The 27867-nt window shown below is 34.2% G+C and overlaps 1 protein-coding gene across 1 annotated transcript in view; it reads left to right on the forward strand.

The window, feature by feature from the left end:
* AP3B1 (adaptor related protein complex 3 subunit beta 1) overlaps positions 1-27867 on the forward strand; it is a 270204-nt gene that overhangs the window by 135249 nt on the left and 107088 nt on the right. Inside the window, 4 exon segments of the mRNA XM_077759898.1 lie at positions 3702-3811; positions 12506-12682; positions 23099-23285; positions 24236-24366. Of these exon segments, the coding sequence (XP_077616024.1) occupies positions 3702-3811; positions 12506-12682; positions 23099-23285; positions 24236-24366 (605 nt within the window).

Genomic DNA, 27867 nt, shown 5'->3' on the forward strand with positions numbered 1-27867 from the left:
CTCCTCATCTCTTTAGATAGTGTATCTTAAAACCTTAAGGGCAATATTTAGACTCCATTCTTTTTTGCATATATTCAACATATTGTTTTCAGACCTGTAGATTTTTTGGGTTTGTTTTTTTTTTTTTTAATGTTGTTGACTTCTCCCTTCTTCACATGGAGAGGGCTTTTCTAGGCAGACTTGAAGTATCACTTGCCTTCAGTATCACTAAGGCTAATTTGATAATTTCTTAAGGATCTTTATGAGAAATCTGCATTTCAGTTGGCTTAGGATAATTTAATTCTCTAAAATAATTTACTTCAGGTAATATATTGGCAAAATTTGCTTGCCTAAATAACCTTACCATCTACTGTAAACTAAAAGTATTAGGGAAGAGGACTACTTTGTGTTTCATTTAGTTTTAGTAAACATTCAGTAAACATTTATGAGACCTCGAATCAGTTGGGGGTATTTAGTTAATGTTGAATAGATACCTATAAAAGGTTCTTCCCTTTAAAGAGTTAACAGTGTAATAGAGTGAAACAGTAATATAAAAAACATGTATTACAGTCTTTTTGTATATTGACCAGTTAGTCTATGGCAAGCTGTCCGCTTGCATGCAGAAACTAGACTATGTATGTTTGAATGTTAATGTTATCTTGAATAAATTACTCAATCTCCCTGTGCTTCAGATTCTTCATTTGCAAAATGAGTATATTAGTAGACTATAGTAACCTTGATGACATATGCTAAGTGAAACAAGCCTGCCACAAAAAGCCAAATACTGAATGATTCCACTGGTGTTAGATATCTAAAACAGTCAAATTCATAGAATCACAGAGTGGAGTGGCAGTTGCCAGGGTATGGAGGAAAAGGGAAATGGGGAATTACTAAACAGCAAACATGTTTCAGTTAATTAAGCAAGTTGAATAAGCTCTAGAGGTTTGCTGTACAGCATTGTACCTATACTCAACAACAATGTATTGTACACTTTAAAGTTTGGTACGAGGGTAGATCTCATGTTAACTGTTCTTATCAAAATAAAATTAAATTAAAAAATAGTAGGTTGTCCTTCTAGAGTAAGGGCCATTAAGTTCTGTTAAGGACAAGAAAGAAGGTTGGAAAAGTCAGAACACAGGATCATTTCATGCTTTGGATAGAGCAGCACCACAGTCCTGGGATCTTTGAAAAACAGGAGATAGCATCAAGGAAAAGTAGGGTGGGATTATGGGAAGGGATGAGAAGGCACATGGGGTAGACAGAATGATTAAGCCCCTCTCCTCCCTCCTACCCCCCCCCCCCCCCCCNGTGAATATGCTCCCTTACCTGGCAGGAGGGACTTTGCAGACGTATTAAGATTCTTGACATGGAGGTCAAAAGGGTCCTTTTAAGGGAAGGAGGAAGGTTAACACAGTCAGATGTCAGAAGCAGAGATTGGAAGTGATGCCATTCTGGAATGGGGGCTTGAGCTAAGGATGCAAACAGTCTTTAGAAGTTGGAAAAAGGCAAAGAATGTATTTTCTCCTAGAACCTCCATAGAGAGGTGGTCCTGTTGACACCCTACTTTTAGCTCCATAAGGTCTAAACTGTTAACTTCTGACCCTGGAACTGTAAGATGCTAAATTTGTGTTGTTTTAAGCTACTAGGTTTGTGGTAATAGGAAAGTAATACAGTATGAAGGGATAAATGATGCCAAATATATATTTCAACTATAGCCAGTCCTGCCTCTGCATGTGGATAATTAAAATTATACAGCATTTTTTCTGAGTCTAGTTTTGCAGTAATATATTTTAAAAATATAAATTTTTATACTATAGATTCTTAAAAAACCACATTTACCATGTTTTAATTTGCATGGTAATTACTTATATAACCATTTAAAGTTTCTTACTAGAGTGTGAGTTTGACAAGAGTAGGATCTTAATCTTTGTTTTCATCAAAGCTCAAAGCAGTGGTCTTTATAAAAATAATAGCTGCTTGTAGTAACTTAGAATTTAGAGGTAAAATGGTACATTCTCATTCTGGGTTTGAATTCTGAAAAAAGTCATAATTCTAGTGTATTTCTCTCTTCATCTTTAATGATAATAAGATACGTACCATATGTTACCATGAGAAGAGAAATACATCATTTTGTAAACTGAAACATTGTATAAATACCTATTTATCATTCCACTGAAGAAAAAGGTATATAGTTTGAAATATGTATATTTAACAATGATTAGAATGATAAACATTTTACTTATATTCTTAAAGGGAGCTAGATAAGAAAATATATTTCAGGAAAAGAGTAACATCCCAAATCATGGTATTTTCAATATAATACTAAAATAAATCTTTGCAGTGTATGCCAGAGGAATCTCTAATATTCCTGAAGCCCTATTAATAAAAAATGTCAAATTAATAAGTAAAGGCATTGCTGACATATTTCTTTGGCATCAGGAGCGTTAATAATTATATATATAAGATTCATTCCATAAGCTCAGGTGCTCTGGCTAGTTCGAAACAGTTCTCTGCTGGTGCCACCAAAAATGTAACTCTGTACCAGTGATTAGCCACTTAACGTTTGATAACTCAATCTCAGAATCCATTTGAGGATCTGCTTCCTTGGAGCCACTCCCAGTGCCAATTATTATATTAGTTAAGGACCTGGCAAGAAACAGATGGCACACTTAAAAGGAACTACTGAAGAGAATTTAATGAAGGAACTACTTATAAGGTTTGGGCAGGATTAAGGGAAGCCAGGAAGGCATGCTGTCACACCCTTGGGCTAACAGGCTACCAACCGTGGGAAGCCCCTTTAGCACACCTAGAATTGAAGGAAATGATGTGTGAGGAGTGGTAGAAGTTACCAGACTCAGCAGGAGAAAGCCACTCACAAGAACTGAAACTCTCTGAAGAGGAATGCATGCCCTGCCAGGAGACCTGGCAGTAGAGAGATCCAGGATAGCAAATATGCTCTCCTCCTGCCCCTTGATGTCCTGCTGGTGCTTCCTATCAGCTAAACACAGCTGGATGCTAGGGGTAAGAGAGTCTGGTTGATGCAGTCCTCAGAGATCAACCTCTGAGGGCACAGAGCGGGTCAAGAAAGGCAGAGAGTGGATTCATGGGATACATGGAGACCTTCCAGCGTGCAAGCCTACTCTTTCTGGCTCTGAACTATAGTAATACCTTTCTTACTACTGATGAGCCTCACTACTCACTACATCTAATGATCCATACTACTCACTTGTCTAGACATATCACTTAAGGAATCTTTGTTTTTAGTTTGCTGTTTTCTTTAGAATTGGAAAAAAGTTACTTCGATTGCAGGTGTTTGATTACCACTTAATAATTGGCAGGAATCAAAGAACTGTATAACTACTTAATTACCACTCTATGGTAGGAATCAAGTATTTGAAAGCTATAGTTAAAAGCTAGACACTTGAACATTATGGTGAGTAGCAAAATCTAACTTCTCTTTGCTTTTCTGACTCAAAGAAGCAGGTATTGGAAAGGGGTGTCAGAAGCTAGGAGGCAACAGGTGAGGTTAGAAATTCAAGAGTACTCTTCTGCTTAAGATAATGTGAACCCCCAAAATTTGGAAATATATTCATGGTTATAGTTTTTCACCTCATCATTAAGACATGTACAATATTTTGTTAATTTAAATATACATTCTACCAAGAATATTCATTTGAATTGCATTACACATATTTAATATGAATAATCTCTATCTTTTTCAGAAATAGTTGTTGCTGAAAGTGTGGTTGTTATTAAGAAATTACTGCAAATGCAACCTGCACAACATGGTGAAATTATTAAACATATGGCCAAACTCTTGGATAGTATCACTGTGAGTACCAACTCAGAGATCTTTTCTGAATTTAATTAGGTTTTAGTCAATAAATTATAGTGTTAAAATAAATAAACATCTTAAAGTATACTGGCTAAGAGACCTTAACTGTCTGGATTCACATCCTGCTTCTAAGATTTTACACTGTTGTGGAAGGGAATTACAAATCTGAAAAAGGGTAAGGTTGCAATAAATGCAGTAGTGTTAGATTGGAATTGGAGATAGCAGTGTGAACTTCATAGGTTTTTATATTCTAGATATGTGTGAGTGTTTAAATGTATGTATCTGTGTGTCTACACAATTTATATGTACAGATATGAATGCATATATTGGATATACAGACATCTATTTCTTTAGTTGTCCTTTGAGAGAGCCTATATGCAATAATAGTCCAATATAAATGAGCACACCTACTGCCCAGATCTTGTTTTTTTTTTTTTAATTGAGATATAATTTTAAACCATAAAATTCACACATATAATTTAGTGGGTTTTGGTATATTCATAAGGTTGTACAGTCATCACTACTATGTAATTCCAGTATGTTTTCATCATTCCAATAAAAGAATCCCATGGCTCAAACTCCTGATTTTCCCTTTACTCCAGCTCTTGACAAACTAATCTACTTTGTCTCTATAGATTTGCTTATTCTGGACATTTCATATATAAATGGAATCATACATCAAGTGGCTTTTGGTGTCTATAATTAGCGTTTTTTCAAGGTTTGTGCATGTTCTAGAATGTAGTACTGCATTCCTTTTTTATGGTAGACCTTGGTTTTTCAATTCCATTCACCACTCAAAGGAAACCAGGGCTGCTTAGAGAAATGGCTGGTTTCAGAGCTAGGGCTAGGAAAGAACAAGATGATCTTGGAATATCTTGTTGGGCTTAAAAAGGCAAAGAAATGCTCACAGAATGATAGAGATCTGTCAGAGAGATAAGTGCCAGCTTTAAGGGGTTCTCACTGTCAATTTGAACAACAAAAATAAACTACAGTAAAAGGATTATGGCCTACTGAATAGGGTAAGACTCTTGAGCCCACACTGGAATGAATGAATGAATGAATGAATGAATGAGAAAGGGAAGCTCTTTCTTACAGTGCAGAACAACTAATAAATGTAGAAGGAATGATGGCATTAGAATATTACCCTTTGCAAGCCATCACAACAACTGATTCAAGTTAAAATCATTAACCAATGCTAAAAATGAGGAGCTGAAAGTTTGAGTAGTAAGAGGATATCTGTATAGTCTCAAAGTATATCCTTATAAGATACTTAATTACAAAGCATAAGTTAATGACTTTTGACTTTTACAATGGAGAAACCTGACAGGTGCTACATGAACCACATGAACATGGTAAACATTGCCAGCATTGGGATAAAATACCTTCTGATAAGACCAACTGAGTAGAACTCAGCTTCAGGTCTGTTGCATTTCTGCAAAAAATGAATGACTTAGATTGAATCAAGAGGAAACAGGAGACAAACTCAAATGAGGGTATACTATAAAATAACTGGCTTGCAGTCATTAAAAATGCCAATATCATGAAATGTACCAAAAAACTCAGACTTTTTTCACATTAAAAGAGATTAAAAGGATAAGACAACTCCATGCTACACATATCTGGATTTTCTTTTGCTATAAAGGATTTGGTAGGGAAAGTTGGCAAAATCTCAATAAAATCTGTAGCTTCGATAACAGTATTTGTTCACTGTTTAAATTCCTAATTTTTAAATCATTTAATGTAGTAATGTTCGAGCAGTCCTTTTATTACGAAGTTTGCACTCAAGTATTTTGGTGTTTAAGGGCAAGTCTACAACTTGTTATCAATTTAGAAAACAAAATATCTGTGTATGTATAGGAAAGTAAAGCAAATACAGTAAGCTGGTAACATCTGGGGAATCTGTGTGAAGAGTATTCAAAAGTTCTTTCTGTTTTTCTTCCAAGTTTTCTGTAAATCAAAATTGTATTTAAAGAATTAAATTAAAACCAGGCATTAATCTTGGCTCCACCACTTACTATCCCTGTGCTTTTCCATTAAAAGTTCTATACTTTAACCATCTGTGAAATGGGGATAGTAAAAAAAAAAAAAAAAAAAAAACAGCACCTCATATTTTGTAAATACTATGTCAGTTACTATATATAAAGCTCTAAAGAATGTTTCCTGGCACCTTGTGATACTACATAAGTGTCCGCTATTATTATTATTTAAGTCCTATTTCATTCCCTTCTACCTTTAAAACTAAAGTATTTTGAAGAATTATTTGAAAAGAATTTTATTTCCTGATCTAAAAGTCACTCCTCATTCCGTCAAAGTCTGATTTTGTTTCCTCACCACTCCACTAATATTGCCTTTTCCAAGGTCACTCACTGTTTTCTTCTTATTAAACCCAGTGGATAATTTGCTGTTCATGTGTCCTTCATGATCTTTTGTTAGCATTTGACTCTATATACTGCTTCTTCCCTTTTGAAACAGTCTCTCTCCAGGGCTTCAGTCTGGTTTTTCTTCAGACTTGTCTTTATTGTGTCCCTTCATTGTTAGTTAAAGTTAAAAACTAGTGTTCTGTAACTAACAGAATTGTAGTTTAGGGGAAAATATATTATTTTTTTCTTTGAAGATGGGGTGATATGTACTCTGAGTTTCTTCAGAGGGGTCATATTTGTGTTGTTCAAGGTAAGTTTTGGAGCCTATCAGGACCAATTTTTAATGTTTCTGGTGGCGAAATTTTCTTACCATCAAGGTGTGAGTAAAGCTTGCAAGGCAACTATATATTTATATTATATATTTATTTTAAAGGTAAGAGTAAGACTCACAGAAATGTGTTAGCATCTGAGCTCCCACCACTTCTCTCACCAGAGGGTTCCTTTGTCTTTGTATCTACTCTTAATATTGATTCCAGTTATGAAAGCCGGGAATTCTTATAGATTGTGTATGAGAGGTGTAGGGGTTAAGAGAATGTCTTTGATATTAGCAAATTTAAGAAGCTTAAAATCGTAGCAGCTGTCTTTTCTGACTAGAGTGGTATTAAGCTAGAAATCAAAAAATAAAATAAAAAGATCTACAAATAAGTGGAAACTAAACAGCACTTTGAAACAACCATTGAGTCAAAGAGGAAATCAGAAGGAAAAAATTATCTTGAAATAAGTGAAAATGAAAATACAATGTATCAAATATGGTATGCAGCAAAAGCAGTGTCAAAGTTTATAGCAATAGCAGGGGAAAGTTTATAGCAGTAAACACACATACTACAAAATCAAATCACACACACAAAAAAAAAAACCCTAGTTTTACATCTCAAAGAAGTAGAAAAAGAAGAACAAAATAAACTCCAAAGCTCACAGAAGGAAGAGAATAAGAAGGATCACAGCAGAAACAAATGAAACAGAGGCCAGAAAAACAATAGAAAGGATCAGTAAAACCAAGAGCTGATTCTTTGAAAAGATAAGAAAATTGATAAAGAGAGAAAAAAATGAATCAAATTAGAAATGAAAGGGGGAAACATTGCAACTGATACTACAATAATACATAGAATTCTAAGAGACTATTATGAACAATTATATGCCAACGAATTACATAATCCAGAAGAAATGAATGCCATTTCTAGAAACAACCTACCAAATCTGAATCAGGAAAAATTAGGAAATTTTCACAAACCAGTAACAAGTAAAGAAGTTGAATTGATAATCAAAAAACAAAGTTTTCAGGACTAGAGGACTTCACTGAGGAAGTCTACTAAACATTAAACATTTGGGGGGAAAAAAAAGAACTAATACCAGTCCTCCTCAAACTCTTCCAAGATATTGAGGAGGAGGAACACTTCCACACCTATTCTGCAAGGCTAGCATTACTTTGATACCAAAAGCAAGTAAGGGTATCACAAAGAAACAGGACTATAGACCAATATCCATGATAAATATAAATGAAAAATTTCAACAAAATATTAGCACACTAAATTCAAGAAGACATTATTTTATTTATTTTTTTAATGTTTAGTTTTGAGAGAGAGAGACAGAGACAGAGTGTGAGTGAGGGAGGGGCAGAGAGAGAGGGAGACACAGAATCTGAAGCAGGCTCCAAGCTCTGAGCTGTCAGCACAGAGCCCGTTGCGGGGCTCAAACTCACAAACTATGAGATCATGACCTGAGCCGAAATCGACACACAACTGACTGAGCCACCCAGGCACCCCCAAGAACACATTAAAAGGATCATACACCATGACCAAATGGGATTTATCCCTAGGATGCAAAAATGGTTCCATATATGCAAATCAATAAATGTAATACATCACAGCAATAAGATGAAAGATGAAAATCACATGACTATCTGAAGAGAGTCAGGAGAAAGCATTTGTCAAGACTACAGTATTCTGTCATGATTAAAAAAAAAAAAAACCTTTAACAGACTAGTTGTAGAAGGAACATACCTCAACATAATAGAGGCCATGTATGACAAACCTACAGCTAGCCTGTAAGGGAGCCATTGTACACTTTGGCAGAAGAACAGGGCCAAAGGAGTAATCCTTCATTTGATTAATGAGTAAATGAGGCCCACTTATGTGAAGTTATCTGTCTCCATGATATACATGATCAGTCTAGGACCAGAACCAGTCTTCTTGCCTTGCTGGCTGGTACTTTTCCTAGTATATAGCACACTCGTTTTGTCTCTGCCCAGTGGCCTTAGTGAACTGTGGATTCCAGTTCTTAGCTGGACTTCCAGTCTTAGTTCTATCACTCACAGACTATAAGATTTTGAGCAAAATTTCTTAACTCCTTTGTGCCCCCATTTCCTCATATAGCAAGTGGGAATAATGGTAGATCCTTCTTTCTAAGGCTTCTATGATAACAGACTGAGAAAACAAGTCAAGTCTTAAAAAAGACTGCAGGCGCATGGTGAGAACTCAGTAGATAGATGTTGGTTGGCTATGTAATTTTTTTTTTAAAGAAACTTAGATTTTGTTTTTTTCAAGATTTTGATCCCATTTCCTATTGATCCCATTTGCTATTTGTTAAGTGGCATAGTTGAAAACATGAACACTAAAATTTAAATGAATTCCACTTTTTAAATTCAAATTGAATAAGATATATGTCTGTAGTACAGTGAGCTTACATGTTCTGATTGTGAATTTTTATCCTTTGGAGTGTTCTTCACGTGTAGTAAATACTGCTTTTGGAGCAAAGTCCTTCCAAATAAAATGCATGCTACATGAAGATTGCTCTACCAGGGTTATACATAGTGTTTAATGGGACAGATGAGGAGTTAATATCATAAAAGGATAATTAAAAGCTGTTATTTTGTGAAGACTACTGAGTAATTTTGAAATAGCACACTCGGTGCCCTAGTGCCTCACTGAATGCCTCTCATGTCACAAGGCAACTACACTTGCCCCGCTGCCCCAACTTAATTCATACTAAGGTGTTAATGCATATTGAGTCCAGATGCAGAATACTGGATCTCATTTACTATTTGTATGCAGTTTGTTTAGATATCTACTGATTTTGCCTTTGACAAATTCAAATAAATAAAATTGATGTTTCTGCAGGATTTATTTTACACTGTTGCATTGTGCAGTGGCTAGTGTTGAAACACAATAGCTTTTAAATTGAACTGCTTACAAAGTGATCTGTAAAATCATTCTAGATGTCTTTTTGTAACTGCTGTGGTCAGCTAGGAATGATTATTTGTTTTTGCAGGCAAGTTACTGGGTTAAAATGGCAGTGGAAACTGCCTTCTCGTAGGAGGTTTAAAAGGTACACTTAACCACTTGCTCAGGGCATTCAGAATAAAGAATCAAAGTCATTTACAATCCAGCTTGTCTTTGAAATACTGAAAAAGCAGGGGTTAATAATAAGAGCATTTGTGCATGTGTATTATTAGTTTGGTTTTAGTTCTGTGGTTGAAAGGACCGTGGAGAACAAAAAGTGACTAATTTTCTGACTTGTTATTTTTTCAGTTGCTTTAAATCTTTGAAAGACCATTGATAATATGATACATACATGAATCATAGTATCGGTGGTGTACAAGTGAGAGTTTTGTAACTTAATTGGAAGAGAAAAACAGGCCTGGAATCTGAAAAATCTTATGATTCTGATTTCCACTAAATGGACAACATTGTGTTTGTCAATTTCCTAAGCTTTTTAATAAATTGCCATCACAAAAAACTTGGTATAAATGCATTTATATTGATATTATTTCTTGCTGTGGAATGGTTTTGTAAGTTTTTTATGTTTCCTTGGAAATTTTATTATTTTAGTTCTGGGACCTCTAAATACTGCCCTGCCCTCCAACGCCACAGTCTTGAGAGTTTCATTTCATTATTAGAATTTATTGATTTTCATTTCTTTCCCAAGAGTTGTATTTTAAATTATGCATTATGAATGTTTAGAGTGTTTAAATATTATTCTAATCTTAGTATATTAATGAATAAGAATATAAACAATCTCTTAAAACTCTTTGGGATTGTGTTTTTAATTGTAAGAAAGAATTATTAACAGAAGAAAAGTATTAACAGAAGAAAATTACTTAAAGTGGGTGGTAGGTTGGAATATGTCCTAGAATACTAATTTTTATACCAGTAATGTATAATAAAATATTTAAGAAAAGTAAATCTGGCATAACCGAAATCTGAATTTGCACATATATTCTTATTTAGAGGTAACTTTCATCAAGGCAGGCAACTTGAATTGCTTCATTCTAGAAAATTTAATGTACTACTCAATTACTGTTCTTTAGCACAATTTAAAACAATAGTTTGGGAGTAAGGTCTTAATGCAGTGTAACCTTTGGAACATTAGAAATAGCCTCTTTCTTTCCAGAAATCAGTATACAGTAAGGATATCAATTTTACCATACTTCATGAATAGATTTATAATAGCATTTATTATCATACTTATTATTTATACTTGGTACTTAAACTTCTTACATAAGTATTGTGATTTCATCTTTTTTACTAAACTTGTTCTAATATTAATTTCAAGATAATGCTATTGTCATAATATTTGAAAATATATACTTTGATTTTAAAGCTTTTGGATGACTTCATTTCCCTTCTGGTGAAATACCCAACTTAGGAGTGTTTTAATAATTTTATACTATTTCATAAAATAGGTGTTTTAAAAGAATTTGAGATGGTGGATACTGTAATAAAATTATAGCTGTGCAAAGGTCCTTATTTTCACTTTCTTCTTTAATAATTGTGCCTGGTACCACTGTGAAACTATAGTGAAAATACTAGGACTTCATTTGAGGAATTGGAAAGGACTTCATATCTTCTTGTGATGCTACCTCTTAATGATAGTCATTGGCTTTTTCATTTATTCTAAACAAATTTTCTATACTAGGTGAAAATGTTCACAGAAACTAATTTACATACCCCTTCAAATCTCTTTTAGAGTAAGGGATGATACAGTAAACAAATAGTAATAAAACTAATTTGCATACTCTAAAATGTTGGTCTTAATGGTACTGATGGAAGGTTTCCAATTTGTACTAAAGTAGTTTTTTTAAGAAACAAATTATATTGAAATGTACTTTATTAAAAAAAATATATAATGCCAAAGTGCAATATTGGACAAATTTATCTTCTCCCTAATAGACCAGGATTCATGATTTTATAAGCAGACCTTGATGATCTTGTCAGTTTTATATAGTCCCAGGGCTGTAGGTGCAGATACTTAGAGGACAACAACAGCTTTGATTTAGTCTTTAATGAAAATATACTTTTTTTTTCTGTTATCCATTGGATTCTCAAAACGTGGTTTGCAGACCACCTACCTGTCTCAGAAATCATGTATGATGCTTTATACAGTGTGGATTCCTGAGCCCCACAACAGAACTCCTGTCTTGGCCCTGATTCGAAATCCCTGCAGTTTTAATAAGAACTCAAGATGATTTTTATGAGGTTGAGGTTTATTAATCAGTGCCCTAGAGCAGAGGTCAGCAAACCTTTTCTGGAAGTTGCTAGATAGTTAATATTTTCAGCTTCATGGTTTTTGCTGTGACAAACCTGAGCAGCGCAGGGGTTGGGGTACCGACCCCTCCCTCCTACAGTCAAAAATCCAGGTTTAACTTTTCACTCCCCTAGAATTTAACTGCTGATTGCCTACTGTTGACTGGAAGCCTTACCAATAACATAAACAGTTGATTAACCCATGTTTTTTATGTTACATGTATTATACACTGAATTCTTACAATAAAGTAAGCTAGAGAAAAAAAATTGTGAAAATCATAATGAAAAGAAAATGCATTTACAGCACTATACTGTTTTTATTGGAAAAAAAATTCTGCATGTAAGTGGACCCGCTGCAGACAAAACCTGTATTGTTCAGAGGTCAGTTGTGCTTACCTCTGCTGTTGGGGTGCAAAAGCTGCACCAGTAATATATACACAGATGGGCATGGCTAGCCAGATTTGGCCCAAGAACTTGTACATCTCTGATAGAAACAAGATTCTAGACCAGTGATTTTTTTCTCCATTAATCTTTTCTAAGGCATTATCTGTAAAATCACCTTTAATGCTATTTCCTGCATGTTTATTTTTTGGTAACTGAAGAAAATCTGTAACTGAAAGAGCACTTCCGGGATATTCATTACATGAATGGATGTAAAACCTTTATAATACTTAAAGCCTTTTCTATCTTAACGTTAAGGAGAGTATGATTATCTTATTTGTAACTATATAATCTGCTTGTATCACTAGGTTCCTGTGGCTAGAGCAAGTATCCTTTGGCTAATTGGAGAAAATTGTGAACGAGTTCCTAAAATTGCCCCTGATGTTTTGAGGAAGATGGCTAAAGGCTTCACTAGTGAAGATGATCTAGTAAAATTGCAGATTTTAAATCTGGGCGCAAAATTATATTTAACCAACTCCAAACAGGTAAAAGTCTAAACCTTAATCTACCTAAATGATACTTTCCTCTTACATTGATGAAGCACCTAAGGTCTATTCATGCATTAGCGTGTCCATTCAACAATTACTAGGTGTCTCTTTCTTTAAGGTTCTATATTAGAAGGTAGTGGTGCCGAGATGACGTTCTAGTCTAGTAGGTGAAAGAAACATGTAAACAATGAAATAGTATGTGGTAAGTGCTGTAATAGAAGTATTAAGCTAGAGTGTGACTCCAGAGGAGAAAGTCATGACGTCTGAAGTGGAAGGAGTTAAGAGATAAGAGAAAGTTATGTGAAAGGTAAGATTCTTGACTAAGGACTTATGAGGAGTGTTTTACTACACAGAATGAAGAGGGCAGTGAGAGTCATGAAACAGCTATGTTTGCTGCAAGTTTCTGATTTATTGATAAAAACAGCATCTTAGCCTGATAACTCCCTGTGTTCACTAAATACATGTGGTATTGTAAAAGACATGATAACATCAAAAGTACTTATGTCTTATAAAACTAAATAAAGGTTCTGTTTTGGGTCCCCTTTGTACCTATAAAGAAACAGTGATGCAAAATGTTATTTTTGTTCAGGAATTATAGAATGTATTCCATTATCTTTTGATATGACTTGGGTACATAGCTTGTACCCAGACAGGTTTTTCTTGAGCTGTATTATTAAATAAAATTTTGTAGCTCAGCTTCTGAAATGTTCTCTTGTATATTTTAGAATGATACTTCTACATAAACACAAATAGACTTTACTGCCAAGTGGTGAAGGCCTAGTAATGTTTAGAAAATACATCAAAGTGTTTGTTTATTATTTTCTCTAGAGAGTGAGAGCAAAGGAGAGGGGCAGAGGTACAGAGAGAAAGAATCTTAAGCAGGCTCCAAGCTCAGTGTGGATTCTGATGTGAGGCTCAGTCCCCCGACCCTGGGATCATGACCTGAGCTGAAATCAAAAGTTGGGCACTCAATTGACTGAGCCCCCCAGGTGCACCAAAAATAGACCAAAGTTTCATATGTATTTTTATATAACTCATTGTTTTTAAATGATTAAATATAAAAATAGGTGAACGACAGTGTCTCCAAGGTGGTGTTCTGTAATTTCTCATTTCTTAAGAAAAGGGGGTTTGAGAGAATTGGTAAAATAAGCATTAAAGGGCAGTTTTTAGCACCATCAACTTGACAGCATTTTTAAATTGTATGGTTCATACCTGTTGAGTATGAGACAGAGACTAAAATGATTTCTTTGGGCTAAATGTAAAAAATGTGTGTTCTGTTCTTAATTAATATTAGCTGTCTTTAAGACTGAACTGTGGAGGGGCACCTGGGTGGCTTAGTCGGTTAAGCGTCCGACTTTCGCTTGGGTCATGGTCTCGCGGTTCATGGGTTCAAGCCCCGCATCGGGCTCTGTGCTGACTGCCAGCTCAGAGCCTGGAGCCTGTTTCAGAGTCTGTGACTCCCTCTCTCTCTGACCCTCCCCTGCTCACGCTGTCTCTCTCTCTCTCCTAGAAATAAATAAAACATTAAAAAAATTCTTTAAAAGACTGAACTTGTGGAGACCAAGACACAGTGTCCAGGGACTGGTTTGCCCTGAAGTCCTGGTATTTATTTGTTGATCTGAATTCTCTGTGGTGTATATAACTTAGCATCCCAGAATTGTTATCGAATTATTTACTTATAGGGAATGTCTAGGTTAATTCTTATAAGATGGAACACATTGTGTTCGTTTGTTTGCTTGAGGAATAATTGAATAATGAACTTCTTTAATACCTCAAAATATTTTTACCTGGTATGAAAACTCATTTACAAATAAATCAACAGTCTGCTTTCAGTATGTCAAGTTAGCTCCTGTTGGACTGGCCCTTCCATAGACAACAGCTCTGGAAAAAAATACAAAAAATAAATAACTGCCCAAAGTCCCAGAAGAGTTAAGAAAAGCAGGAAGACTCTGGAGAGGAATTAACACTTGGAAGAAAAAGGGTGGCACAGAGTAAATTTCCCCACTTTTATGGCTTTTATCCATGGGATGGGCTACGGTTGGCACTACACACAGGGGCTAAAACTCCAAAAGGAAACCCAAGGTCCTCTGGCCTGCGGAAGTAGAGAACATAGTTCAGGAAAACTATAGATATTGGAAAGTTAAGGAAGAATTAGAGAAGGGAGTGGGGGAGCCTCAAGATCTGTGGATAACCCTGCCCAAGCTTGTGGTTGACCTCTGAACCACACATGCTCAGGTACATTCAGAGCAGCACAGCTGAGTATAAAGGAACTGAACTGAAATTTGAGGTGCCTCAAAGAGACCAGGTTTGCACTTGGAACTCAACCAAGTTAACTGCTAAAATAAACAAACAAAAATCAGTACTCACTCAAAGAGTATAACAATGTCCACAGCCTCTATAATATAACATTCATAATTTCCAAGATACAACCCAAAATTATTCCACATATGATGAACGAGAATGAGTTATTGTTTAAAGGGTATAGAGTTTCAATTTATGAAGATACAAAAATTTTGGGAGATGGATGGTGGTATTAGTTGTACAACACTCTGTATGAACTGCACACTTAAAAATGGTTTAGATGGCAATTATGTGTTTTATCACACACACACACACACACACACACACCCAGGAAAGTGTGATCACTTTTCAAGAAAATTGAAAGAAATGACAGGAACTAACCCTGAGGTGATCCAGATGTTGGAATTTGCAGGCAAACATTTTGTAGCAGCTTGTTATAAATGGGGTCAGCGATATAAAGGAAAATACACTCACCATGAATAAAAAGATAAGAATTCTCAGTAGAGAAATATAAATTATACAAAAAACCAGAAGTTTTTTAGAACTGAAAAATACAGTACCTAAAATCAGTATCTTGTTTATCATTGGTATTATATTCTTCTTTAATATTTCAATATTTTTCTTTTTAGGTATAGATATATAAAACTCATTCATATAGTTTGGTTTTTTTTAATGTTACATTATGATTATAACTCCATAGTTCTAATCTGTGCACTTCTTCAGTAAGCTTGTTTAGTTTTCTAACTAAGTTATTTCAGATGGAAGTTTGTATTTGGAAAGTAGATTAACGTGTGTGATGACTACTTCATAGAGTTATTTGATGTCATTTACTGGAGGGCGGATAGTGATTGAGAGTATAGGCTCTCATAGACTGTCTGGCTTCATATCCTGTTTTGCCACTTATTAGGTACATAATTTGGGACAAATTATATAACCTATCCAAGAGTTTGTTTTATCCTCTATAAATTGGAAATTATTATAATTTCCTAATTTAATCTAATTTAAGAGAGAAAGAATGCAAGCAGGGGCAAGGGACAGAGAGGGAGAGAGAGAGAATTCTAAACAAGCTCCATGCTTAGCACAGAGCCTGATGTGGAGCTCAATCTGTCAACCTTGGGATCATGGCCTGACCCAAATTCAAGAGTCAGGTGCTCAACCAACTCTCTAGGAGAGAGAGAGACAGCGTGAGCAGGGGAGGGTCAAAGAGAGAGGGAGTCACAGACTCTGAAACAGAGTCCAGGCTCTGAACTGGCAGTCAGCACAGAGGCCGACACGGGGCTCGAACCCACGAACCGCAAGATCATGACCTAAGCGAAAGTCGGACACTTAACCAACTAAGCCACCCAGGCGCGCCCCCCCTTTTTTTGTTGTTATTTAAAAAAAATTTTTTTTTAATGTTTTTTGAAGCCCTACAACTCTTAAGTCATAGTACAAAGACTGAGCATGACTTCTTTGCACTAGTCTGCTGAGGCCTGAGACAGAAAACTGAGTTGATTAACAGGATTACTAGCCATTAAAAATGAATGAATAAAGGGTGCCTTTTTTAACTTCCTATACTCTTTTAAATGTAGTGATAAGTATTATAAGTTAGTGTTTCACTTAGCTCGTGTTTTCATTTTTAATTATGAAATGCAAGCCTATAGCAAAGTACAAAATAGTATAAATACATATATACCACAAAGACTAACTCAGTGTTTTTGCCATAATTGTTATTCTTTTCTAAAGGACTGTGACAAGGAAAGGTAAATAAAACCTCAATATCCTGTTTACACCTTTTTCCTCCTCATTGGTAGCTGTTTTCATAATGGTGTTGTGCTTCAGTCATGTGTGTTTTTCCATTTTTATTATATGAGTATATGCCCTCACGCTATGTTACTGCTGTGTGGGTTTTGAAATTTCACATTGATAGGTATTGTATATTTTGTGTGTACTTTGTAACCTGCTTTTTCACTTAGTGCCATGTTTTTAAAATATTGACATGTATAGATATAAGTCATTTATTTTAGTAAACTGTCATTTTCTGTGGGACAGGTTTCTGCTTTTCTGCTATTAGAAAAAAAAGAGTGATTCATTGAGTATCCTTAATATTTGCATTTTCTTTGTATTGCTTTTTAGACTTTTTGGTTCTTAGTAAGAAATTTTATAAATCACAGTTATATCTGGGGAATCCTCCCTGAAGTTCAAAGCAAATTCTCTCTTGCCCATGATTCAGGTTTTCGGAGAAACCTATCTCTGCCCCCAGCTCCTTTCACATGACTTAGCAGAAGGGGCTCAGGCTCTGTGCCGTGATGTCTCTGCCCTTTCTTGGATATAGTTTCTTGGCATTAAAAAACTCAAGTAAATATAGCATATATGTAAGAAAGAACTTACAGACTACTTTTCAAGTTGACAAAAGTGTGAATGCTGTTAAATTCATGAAATTTCATCCAAGTCACATAAAGAACCCTGGTTAATCATGAAATGATGAAATTGGTGACATGGAACACTGGTATTGCTTAGATTTCCTCTGGTTTAGGTTAAGAATTTTGTGTTGCTTTCTTTCATTTACCAAACCATATACCAATATCCTTCTTTTTTAGAATAACAGCTGTGTGGAACTAATATTAATCTTTGCTATGCTGAATTCCATGTACTTTTTTATTTTCCTTAAGTTAAAACTATATCTCAGCTGATTTTATTAGTATATTTTAAGATACCTTTTTTACTGTTTTGTGCTGATCTAAATATTTGAAGAAAGCTACTGTTTGTGCAAATGTTTATCAGTTTATTACTTGTCAGAGTGTTTAGGTAGAAATATGAAGCCCATATTTTGAGAAGGTTTTTAAAATAATGAATTTAACCATTTTTATACACCATTCCCCAAAGTTCATTTTTCCTATGTCACAGTGACTTAGAGTCAGCCTGAAAGGAATATAATTGGTGTCGTGTCTGGGCAGCATTAGCTGTTAGTTAGTACCAGTCACAGTCCCTTAAATCTAAGTAGAAAAAATAATCTGAAATCAAAATTTAACAAATAGCTATATACAAGGTATTAATATTTTTTATTAAGGGTACACAGTATTATTCTCTTTGTCTTTTATAATTGTAAAATCTCTTTGAAAGTACTGTTTAATTTCCCATCTGGTTTTGGATTCAGTCTTTGAATGTATTAAAATGCCCGTGATTATTTACATGACCATTGTCTACTTTCTTTGTAACTGTTCGTGAGAACAGATGTAATTTATGTCTCTTGTCTCTGTGTCTCCTTCAGTTTGGGATTTGTCTCAGATTTTTCATTTTTATCAATAGTTGTGTTAAAATAGGAGAGACTTAAGTTTGTAACCTCCCCATTGTACTTCTCACTGCTGTGGTTTTGTCTAATGACATGTAAGAGACAAGTTCAATGAAGAGAGATTTCATTTCTTATGTATGTGAGACATTCAAAGCAAAAAGACCTTGTTTTTCCAGACTTTTTTTTTTTCTCCAGACTTGCATTTCCAGATGCAACATAATTTCTGTCTTTTAGAGCAGTATGCAGAATGTGTGCTGGTAAAATGCAGTGTGCTCTGACAGGGCAAGGAGAAAAAAACTAAATTCTTCAGTTTTTCAGTGATGGTAAGATACATGTTGAAGTGTTTCATCTGCTGGCCATGCTGGCAGCTTGTATGGTTGTGCCATGGCCTGTGCAAAGCATGAAGCTCTCAGTTGTCAGTGGAGAGAGGCAGAGGAAAACATGGGAAGTTTGAGATTGGTTGTAGATAAAATATGTGCGAGAGACAGTTTTGCCATAGATCATTAGAGAGTGGTCAGAACACTCTCACTTCGGTACTTTTGTCATTTATTGTACTGTGTAAATCTAAAGCCTATTTATTTTATTATTGGGCAGTTCTTTCTTTATCTTATTATAAACCCAGCAGCAATCAGTTCTTAAAACTGGAAGTGTATACTTAATGAAGAATGAAGTACTGACTTTCTTTCTCAGTATTCACTGTGCACAAAATGTTTGTCAGTGTTTACCATCCACTATGAGAAGTTGTGACCACACAACAACCAGAAGGTAAAATGAACTGAAAAATCAGCATCTATTTAAAAAGTTGAGTTGTTGAGTTGTAGGGATGAGCACATGTAACCATGTAAATGCTGAATCACTAAATTTTACTCCTGAAATCATTATTATACTATATGTTAACTAACTTGGATTTTAAATACAATTTGAAAATTTTTAAAAAGATGTTAAGAGTTATTTTAAGAAGGTTGTATCTCCAGATGACAAATACGTACAGGTACAGAAGATGTTTACATAGCTCTTGATATAAGGTCTCATTTAGATAACTTTTAAAAAATTAACTTCCTTTGTTTTTTTATTCCAAGTTCTTTGTACATATGAAAAAGGAAGCAGTAGCTATTAATGTATTGGCTCCAGTAGCAGAAAAAGGACCTAAACAATGCTAGTTTCCAAATAGAAAATCAATTAATTCCATTACCAGATTGATTTTTTTTTCACTTTTGTATGTTTGTTCTATCAGTGCTATAAATGGAATCAAACTAAAGCTTTTAGAAGTTGATTCTGTCAAAAATGCTATAAATGCTGTTGTAAATTTAGCACTTACAGTAAAAGGTCAACATGGAAGATAAAAATTACTTATTTTTGCTAAAAATGTTGTGATGGTAAAAATCAATGTCTTATTAAATGAAGAAAACTATGGAAGAGAAATATTTTGAGAATTGGTTGTGGTGCATGAAAACCATCTCTGCTTCTTCTACATATTGAAATAAAAATGTAATTTGATACTGATATTGAGACGTATAGTTTAATTGGACTATAGAATTCTTGTAATAAAGCCAATATATAAAAACATACTTCAGAATAACAGGACACACTCTTGTTCACAGCTTTTTTGCTGCATGTTACTAAATGGGTTCTAGAAACATGATTTTGTGAAAAACTGCTTTTAAATTAACCTGTGTCCTATGTTGGCTCTTTTTTTTTTTTTTTTTTTTAACCAAGGGGAGGGTATCAGAGTAAACAAAACTAATGTTTGTTAGAGTTTGATTTGAAATCCATTTAAAATATTTAAAGTATTTACCAAATTGATTGTCAAAAACCTTCAGCTTATGAAAATTTTACCAAATGGCAGTTTTTGGATGCCAATCTTGCAAGCAGGAGGTTATTGAAGTTTAGCCCTTCACAGTAAGTGATAAAACCTTAAGATTTATTTTAGAAGTTCTGTCATTTGCAGTATTTCACCTATTGTGAAAACTTTTTTTGGTGGAACTCCCAACTTTGTGTTGGAGTGAAATGAAATTAAAAAGTTAATTGTTTTTGCATTTTTTAAATTTGGTGAAATATTTTAAAAAGTATAAAGAGAGGATTACTTAAGGTTTTTTTTTGTAAGTTTAGAGACAGAAAGAACAGGGGAAAGAGAGAATCTTTTATTTTTAATGCTTATTTATTTATTTATTGGGGTGGGGGGATGTTTGTGAGCAGGAGAGGGGCAGAGAGAAGGAGAGAGAGAATCCCAAGCAGGCCCTGCGTGGTCCGGAAAGAGCCCAGCATGGAGCTCAATCTCAGGACTGTGAGACCTAGACCTGAGCCAAAATCAAGAATTGGCTGTTCAATCAACTGAGCCACTTATGCACCTGAGAATTATTTAAAAGTTTTGTCTCATAAAAATAGTTATCAAAAAAAGTTTCGTTGAATGGAGGGGTAAAAGTTAAGTATCAGGCTTGACATATTTACAGATTTCAACATGAAAAAAGCAAGCATGGTGAGAATATCCTTCTTTCAACAGGATTTTCTTTATGCTTACCAGATTGTCTAATGTAAAGAGGGTGTTTTCTTTATTACAAATATTATGGTCTATAGAGAAGAGTAAGTTGAAAATGTCAACTATTTCATAATTATTGATGATAAAATTTAATTTTGAAAATAATTTTATGAGATAATCTTACTTTTTTAAAAAAGTTCAAAATAAAACCATATAAAAATATGTTCTTCAGAGAAATGTCAATGACTTAGTATTAGAGGTGGATACACCTTAGAAACTGAGTAAAGTATATGAATGTATGGTGAATAGTTACTCAGTGTTTTTAATGCATCACAGATAGGTTTTTTTCTTTTAGAAAATTTTAGTTTTGAAAAAATGAATTGTCTTGAAAATGGATTTTTTTAAAGTATTTTTTTAATGTTTATGTTTGAAGGAGAGAGAGAGAGTAGGAGAAGGGCAGTGAGAGAGGGAAACACAGAAATCGAAGCAGGCTCCAGCCTCTGAGCTGTCAACACAGAATGCCATGCAGGGCTCAAACTCATGAGCTGTAAGATCATGACCGGAGCCGAAGTGGGACACTTAACCAACTGAGCCGCCCAGGTGCCCCGAAAATGCATTTTTAATAGAACTATTTTATAAGGCCGCCAGTGTAATAAAACAAGTTTTGTAGTCAATAAATGGATACTTTAAAAATTACAAAATTTTGATTTCTAAAAATTTCCTGTCAGTAGTGTCCGTTAATATATTGAGATCAGAGATGTGTCACTCCAGTAGCTCACAGAAATCAATCACTAGGTTGTACACATGAAACTCATGTAACCCTGTTATCTATACTGGAATTAAAAAATTTTAAATCATTGCAATAAACAGACATTTTTTTCCCTCTATTTTAATTACATATTCTAAATCTCAACACCCAGATGGACTTGAGAGTTAACCTAGTTGTAAATTCTCACCGTGCATTTCAGATAACTAAAGGTTAGTGTATTTGCCAGGCTGTCTCAGAAAGTTAATAACACAGTCCAGGATACCACACTTTTTTTGAGCTGTATTCCTCATTTGGTGAGTATTTTGCTAATTTTCTTTAAAAATGAATTTTTCTCATTTTTAGTTGAGCCACCGTGGTCTACTAATTAGTGAATAGAAATTATTGGTAACCATATTCATAATAACTCTATTAACATTTTTCACTTGTATTTATAGTTCTACTTTTTTGAAACTAGGTTAATGCTTTTTAAATACATTGTTACTGCAAGAAGGTTGTTTTCTATTCAAATCAATTATCTTAACCAATTATTATTGTAAAAGAGTTACCATTTCTATACTTTCACTTTTTGTTCTTGAATTGTCTTTAGCGCTGCCTGACTTGATTTTATTTTTTACCCTTTATTAATGTCTATAAAATGTTCTAATGTAGATGTTTATTTTTTCCATATATTATGAATCCTGTTTAATTTATAGTTAGAATTGTATTTGTGTAACCTAAATTAAAACTCTGCTTTTTCAGTAAAGTAACTGGAGTTTAAAATACAAGCCTGTGTTGATAGCCTTTCGAATTTGGTTTAATTACTATTAAAATTATCTCAATACATGTTAATGTAGTACATTCAAAGATTGACTTAGGAAATCTTATTACAGTGTAAAAGCTACTGTAATAAGTTGCTGCCTTACATAAATAAATGACCAATATTACTAGAGGCTATAAGCAGCATGGGAAAGAAATGGAAGGAGTCTTTTATCCTAGTTTTTAGAGGGCATCAGCAGCTTGCTTTTATGAAAAAGTAACAGCTAAATGCACTGCAAATAATTTGCAGTAATCCAGTTCAGTGATTCATGTGTCTGCTTTAATGGGTCATAATTCAGGGTAAAGTAACTGAGTGCAGTCAGAGTGCAGACACTGCTTATGCCAGGGACAGTATCTCTTCATAAAACACACCTCAGGAGAAGCAGTTTGCCAGCCCCCTAATACTCTGTGATGTTTTGATGTCCTGCATATTTTTCCGATTAAGTTTTGAGTGCCATGTTTTTAGTTGTATTTCCACATTCATTATTCTCACGTAGACCCTTCAGCGGGTTTGCCATATATGATTATTTTTTTAATGATGCCTTTCTTTCCACTTCAGCAGTTTAATAATCTAGCACATGGCTGCTTCTCAGTACTCAGCATTCACCTCCCCAATACTGACGAGGACATGTGCTTTGGCTTCAAAATTCCATTTGCAGCGTTAGAAATGCATATTCCCTACGGAACAACATTTGTTTGACATAACCATTCATTTTTATTACCTCTTTAAATATGTTTATCCAGAGTTATCAATAATCATAAATAACTGTATTCTCATCTTGTTCTGTTTTTTTCCAACAGACAAAATTGCTTACCCAGTACATATTAAATCTCGGCAAGTATGATCAAAACTACGACATCAGAGACCGTACAAGATTTATTAGGCAGCTTATTGTTCCGAATGAGAAGAGTGGAGCTTTAAGTAAATATGCCAAAAAAATATTCCTAGCGCAAAAACCTGCACCACTGCTTGAATCTCCTTTTAAAGGTATTATTATCAGAATAACTGCAAAATATATGTTACTTAAAAAATTGTGACAATATGTCCCATTTCTAATACATTTAAAATTTAGCTCTTAGAAAATATAAGTGATTAACATGCATAAATGTATAAGAAAAGTATGCTTTCTACTCATCTGTTCTCCGGAGCAACCTTTATACTAAAGTTTATATTTTTGTAGACCTTATTTACCTAAATAATTTCAGTCTTCTGATTTTATTTTTATTCTTACAAAGTCATTCAACCAGACAATAGATTAAAGCTCTGTTCTTATTGCCATTGCCTTCATTTCTATTTTAAATGGCCTTATTTAATAAGGAATATAATTTACCGTAGTAGTGAGTTGTTACTAATTAAATATTCTGTGTACACTAACATATTTTTTCTAGGAAGAATTATTGCATAAAAATATCCCTTTAAATTTGTTTTTCAAAGATGGAAGTTGACTTTATTTTTCCCAGCTTTTTAAAAAGGAGTAATTTTATCAATTTAACAAGTAGCTACTAGAGTTAGAATCAAATGATTGTATATGTTGGTTTTCCTGTTGTTTCTTATTTAATTGTTGGTGATAAAAAGCAGTTCAGTATTGTAGAAAAACTATTAACATTCTGAATGTGTTTGTGCTAAGACATGTATATGGATTGTTTAACTGTGCTGTCATTCTTAATATTCACAGTAAAGTAATTTTTAGAGAAGCTACATTTCAGAGCAACACCTCTAAACACACTGACTGATTAGCTTTTTTATTGACCATTATGGGGGAGATTATTGTCATCTATGGACTGAAATCAGTTTTCTGACCTATGAAGAGCTTCCTAGTTTATATTTATTCCTTGACATTTGAGGTAATATGCCAATTACCTTGAGCTCTGATTAGGATTGTTCTCTGTTATATACAGCTCATATTGTTTACTTTATATTTTCCTCTATTTTAATAGATAGGGATCATTTCCAGCTTGGCACTTTATCTCATACTCTCAACGCTAAAGCTGCTGGGTATCTGGAATTATCTAATTGGCCAGAGGTGGCGCCGGACCCATCAGTTCGAAATGTAGAAGTAATAGAGTTGGTAAGTTGACCTTTCTGAAATTAATTTTGTCAAGCAGTGGGAGATTCTAGAATAACTATTGTTTTATATAAAAGCTTTTTTGGGGGGTTGAAAATTGAAAATTGTTCTAGTATTTCTAAATGTAATGTATTAGATATATCTTGCTGTTATGGGAACTGAATATTGTAGCATTCCTATGTCATTGTACATGTACTGTTCCTTTTCTTCAAGGAAATAGAGAATTGAATTCTCTGCATCAGTGCCACCCACATTTTTGGTATTGCATTTGTAGCTGTGTAGATTCAATTTCTAAGGTATTTAGTGTCATTGGATTGAGCTTTTTCTACTTTGTTTAGAGATTTGTAAGCTTCCAGTCAATATTTTTCTGAATAATTTTTGCTGTCCTCTCGCAAAAAAGCACACAAAGTTTTCTGGATTTTCTGATGAGCCTGTTTTAAGTGAGGCCTAACCATAAACAGATTGCATTGTGTACAAAAGATGTCCTTAGACAAGGTCATAACTAAAATGAGTAATATGTTGCTTTCACTTTAAAAAAAAGATTTGTAAATAAAGACTCTTTTCCTAGATCTTTATAAAAATACTGACTCCAAAAATGAAAGAATTAATGTCCTTGCTAATATTATATTTTTCTTATATGAACAAGAAAAGTAAAGAGGTCTCCTGATGTATTTAGAAATTGATCATGTGAAATAAATATATCCAATATTTTTTTAAGTAGAATTAATAAAAAAGAACAATTAGCTATTACATTCTGAGTGCTTTTCTGATAGGAAAGATGTAATAAACTAGGATTCAGATAACCAGAGTTCTTTACCACTGAATCCTATGAGAAAGTCCATTAGCCTCCCTGCCTATTAAATTTTCCACATACGATGGAAGCAGATCTTTATTACTTTATTTTTTTAAGCTTATTTATTTGTTTTGAAAGCAATAGCATGCAAGCAGGGGAGGGGCAAAGAGAGAGGGAGAGAGAGAATCTGAAGCAGGCTCCACACTTTCAGTTAGGAGCCCAACGTGGAGCTCTGTCTCACAACTGTGAGATCATAAGCTGAGCCAAAATCAAGAGTTGGATACTTAACCCACTGAGCCACCCAGGTGCCCCTTTATTACTTTAAATAGAAGAATTTCTATTATATAGAAGAATTTACTTTATTATTACTTTAAATAGCAGAATTTCCATAATAAGCATAACTGTGTCATTTGGTCCTTTCGAAAAATACATATCTCTTAACTGCTCAAACTTATCCTGGCTTTGAAGCATGGCCAGAAACAATAATAACTAATAATGACTCAATTTAGCAAACCCTGGCACTTTAATAATGTTTGACACACATCCAATGACAAATGACAAATCCTTTTATCTCCCCCCTCCCCCCATATCTACCCTATCATTCCTCCTTGTTGTCCCACTCCACCAAAAACTAAATAAATAAATAAATAAATAAATAAAGTAAAAATAGTCTATCTTCCCAGAAATTGATAGCAATGCTATGCAATTTCATTTGGTTTCAGTGGTATCCTTATATTGGTTGATGGATTGGTTGTTAGGCTTTTTCTATTGTGCTCTTCTAAGCTTTAACTACCTTTTAGGAACAGTACTTCAATAACCTGTTTTCTCATGTTCATTTCACCTGCCCAGTTCAACGGAGACAAGTTGAGTTCTTTTCCTTTTGCTGACTGCATTCTAGAAATTAATAGGTGGTAACTTATGGAGAATAATTAAAACTGATGGAACCTGGTTGAAGAAAACTCAGCATCCATTGATACCATGCAGAGAACAGTTTTAATCTACTGGTCTCTGGACATTTTAGGTTAAAATAATATTGTAAGAGATATAATTAAGTATAAAAATAATATACCTAGTTTTATTGTCCATTGTAGCCACAGCAGTGCAGGAAGTAGTGTTCCTTATTTCTCACTCTATCACTTTCCTCTAAAGTCACATCAGTGTATTTCAGGCACGTAATACACTGTGTTATCCTAGTTTTACAATAAAGTGATCTTATAGGGTCACATTTCATTATTATAAAATATAACCTTACTTAAGAAAAATGACTAGGTTTACGTAATCTGATAGGGAACCTAGTTAGATTGACACCAGAAATCACTTAGAATTGCACCCTACCGTTTCCAGGATGTTGGGTATAATGTATATTTATATTATGATACCAGTGATTTTAAAGATCCTTTCGAATTTTTTTGCTTACTAGAAAATCCCACCCCCTTAGGGAAAGACTATCTTTTTCATATCAAGGTTATTTTGCTTTGTAAACATATCTACTTTTGATAGTTTATCCCTCCTACGACTTTTCAAATTAGTCCTTCACTGTTCTTTTCCTCTTCTTTTTGTCCATTATTTCTGTTGCTTAGAATGATTTAATTATCATGGTCATAAAAGACTATAAAAAAGTTAAAATGTTTTTACTGTTTAAAACCTAAAACTCCATGAATAAAGAGCTCATGGCCATGTCAAGATAATTTGCCTTTTTGAGCATAGAACCCTAATTTTCCTTATTTGTTACTTTGGTCTTACCCTGAAAGCCATCTAAATTAAATTTTTTTCCATAAATTGATCTGGCCACTTTTTACCAGGCTTCAGAAAAATGTTTGTTTTAAGGATTTAAGAAAAAAATATGAACTGCAGTGTTTATTAAATGTAGGAGAACTTTGTTTATAGAACAGAATCTTTATTCATATTTGGAAGACAGAACATTTTTATTTTTAAAATGTTTTATTTATTATTTTTTATTTTCTTAATTTATTTTTTTTTCAAATAGTTTATTGTCAAGTTGGGTTCCATATAACATCCAGGGCTCATCCCCACAAGTGCCTTCCTCCATGCCCATCACCCCCCTCCCTCCCCACACCCATCAGTCCTCAGTTTGTTCTCAGCACTCAAGAGTCTCTCATGGTTTGCCTCTCTCCCTTTCCCCCACTATTTCCCCCCTCCTCCCCCATGGCCCTCCGTTAAGTTCCTCCTAATCCTCCTATATGTGCAAACATATGATATTTGTCCTTCTCTGCCTGACTTATTTCGCTCAGCATAACACCCTCAAGGTCCATCCATGTTGCTACACATGGCCAGATTTCATTCTTTCTCATTGAAGACAGAACATTTTAAATATATATGAAAAGAAAGCAGTACTGCTGACCTTATGTATCATACTCAAATATATTCAAGTAATTTTTACTCATTTTTCTATTCTTGTCCATATAGTAATTTTCCAGGTTATTAAAGCATATCTTTTTGAGCAACATACCTTAAGACCTAACGCCCTCTAGGTCAGTGGTTTACAACCCTAGCATCATATTTTAATCATATGGAAATCTTTAAAAACAAACCTATGTGAGACTTGCTGCAGACAATTTAAATCAGAATCTTAGGAGGTAAACCCCAGGCTTTTTCAGAATTAGTATATTTTTGTGTGTGTTAGTATTTTACAAAATATTCTCAATGCATCCAGTGTTGAGAAGTGTTCTTAAACCTCTGTCATGCTCTGA

The sequence above is a fragment of the Crocuta crocuta genome, unplaced genomic scaffold, assembly GCF_008692635.1.
Source record: "Crocuta crocuta isolate KB4526 unplaced genomic scaffold, BGI_CrCroc_1.0 scaffold162, whole genome shotgun sequence".
Classification (NCBI taxonomy): Eukaryota; Metazoa; Chordata; class Mammalia; order Carnivora; family Hyaenidae; genus Crocuta; species Crocuta crocuta.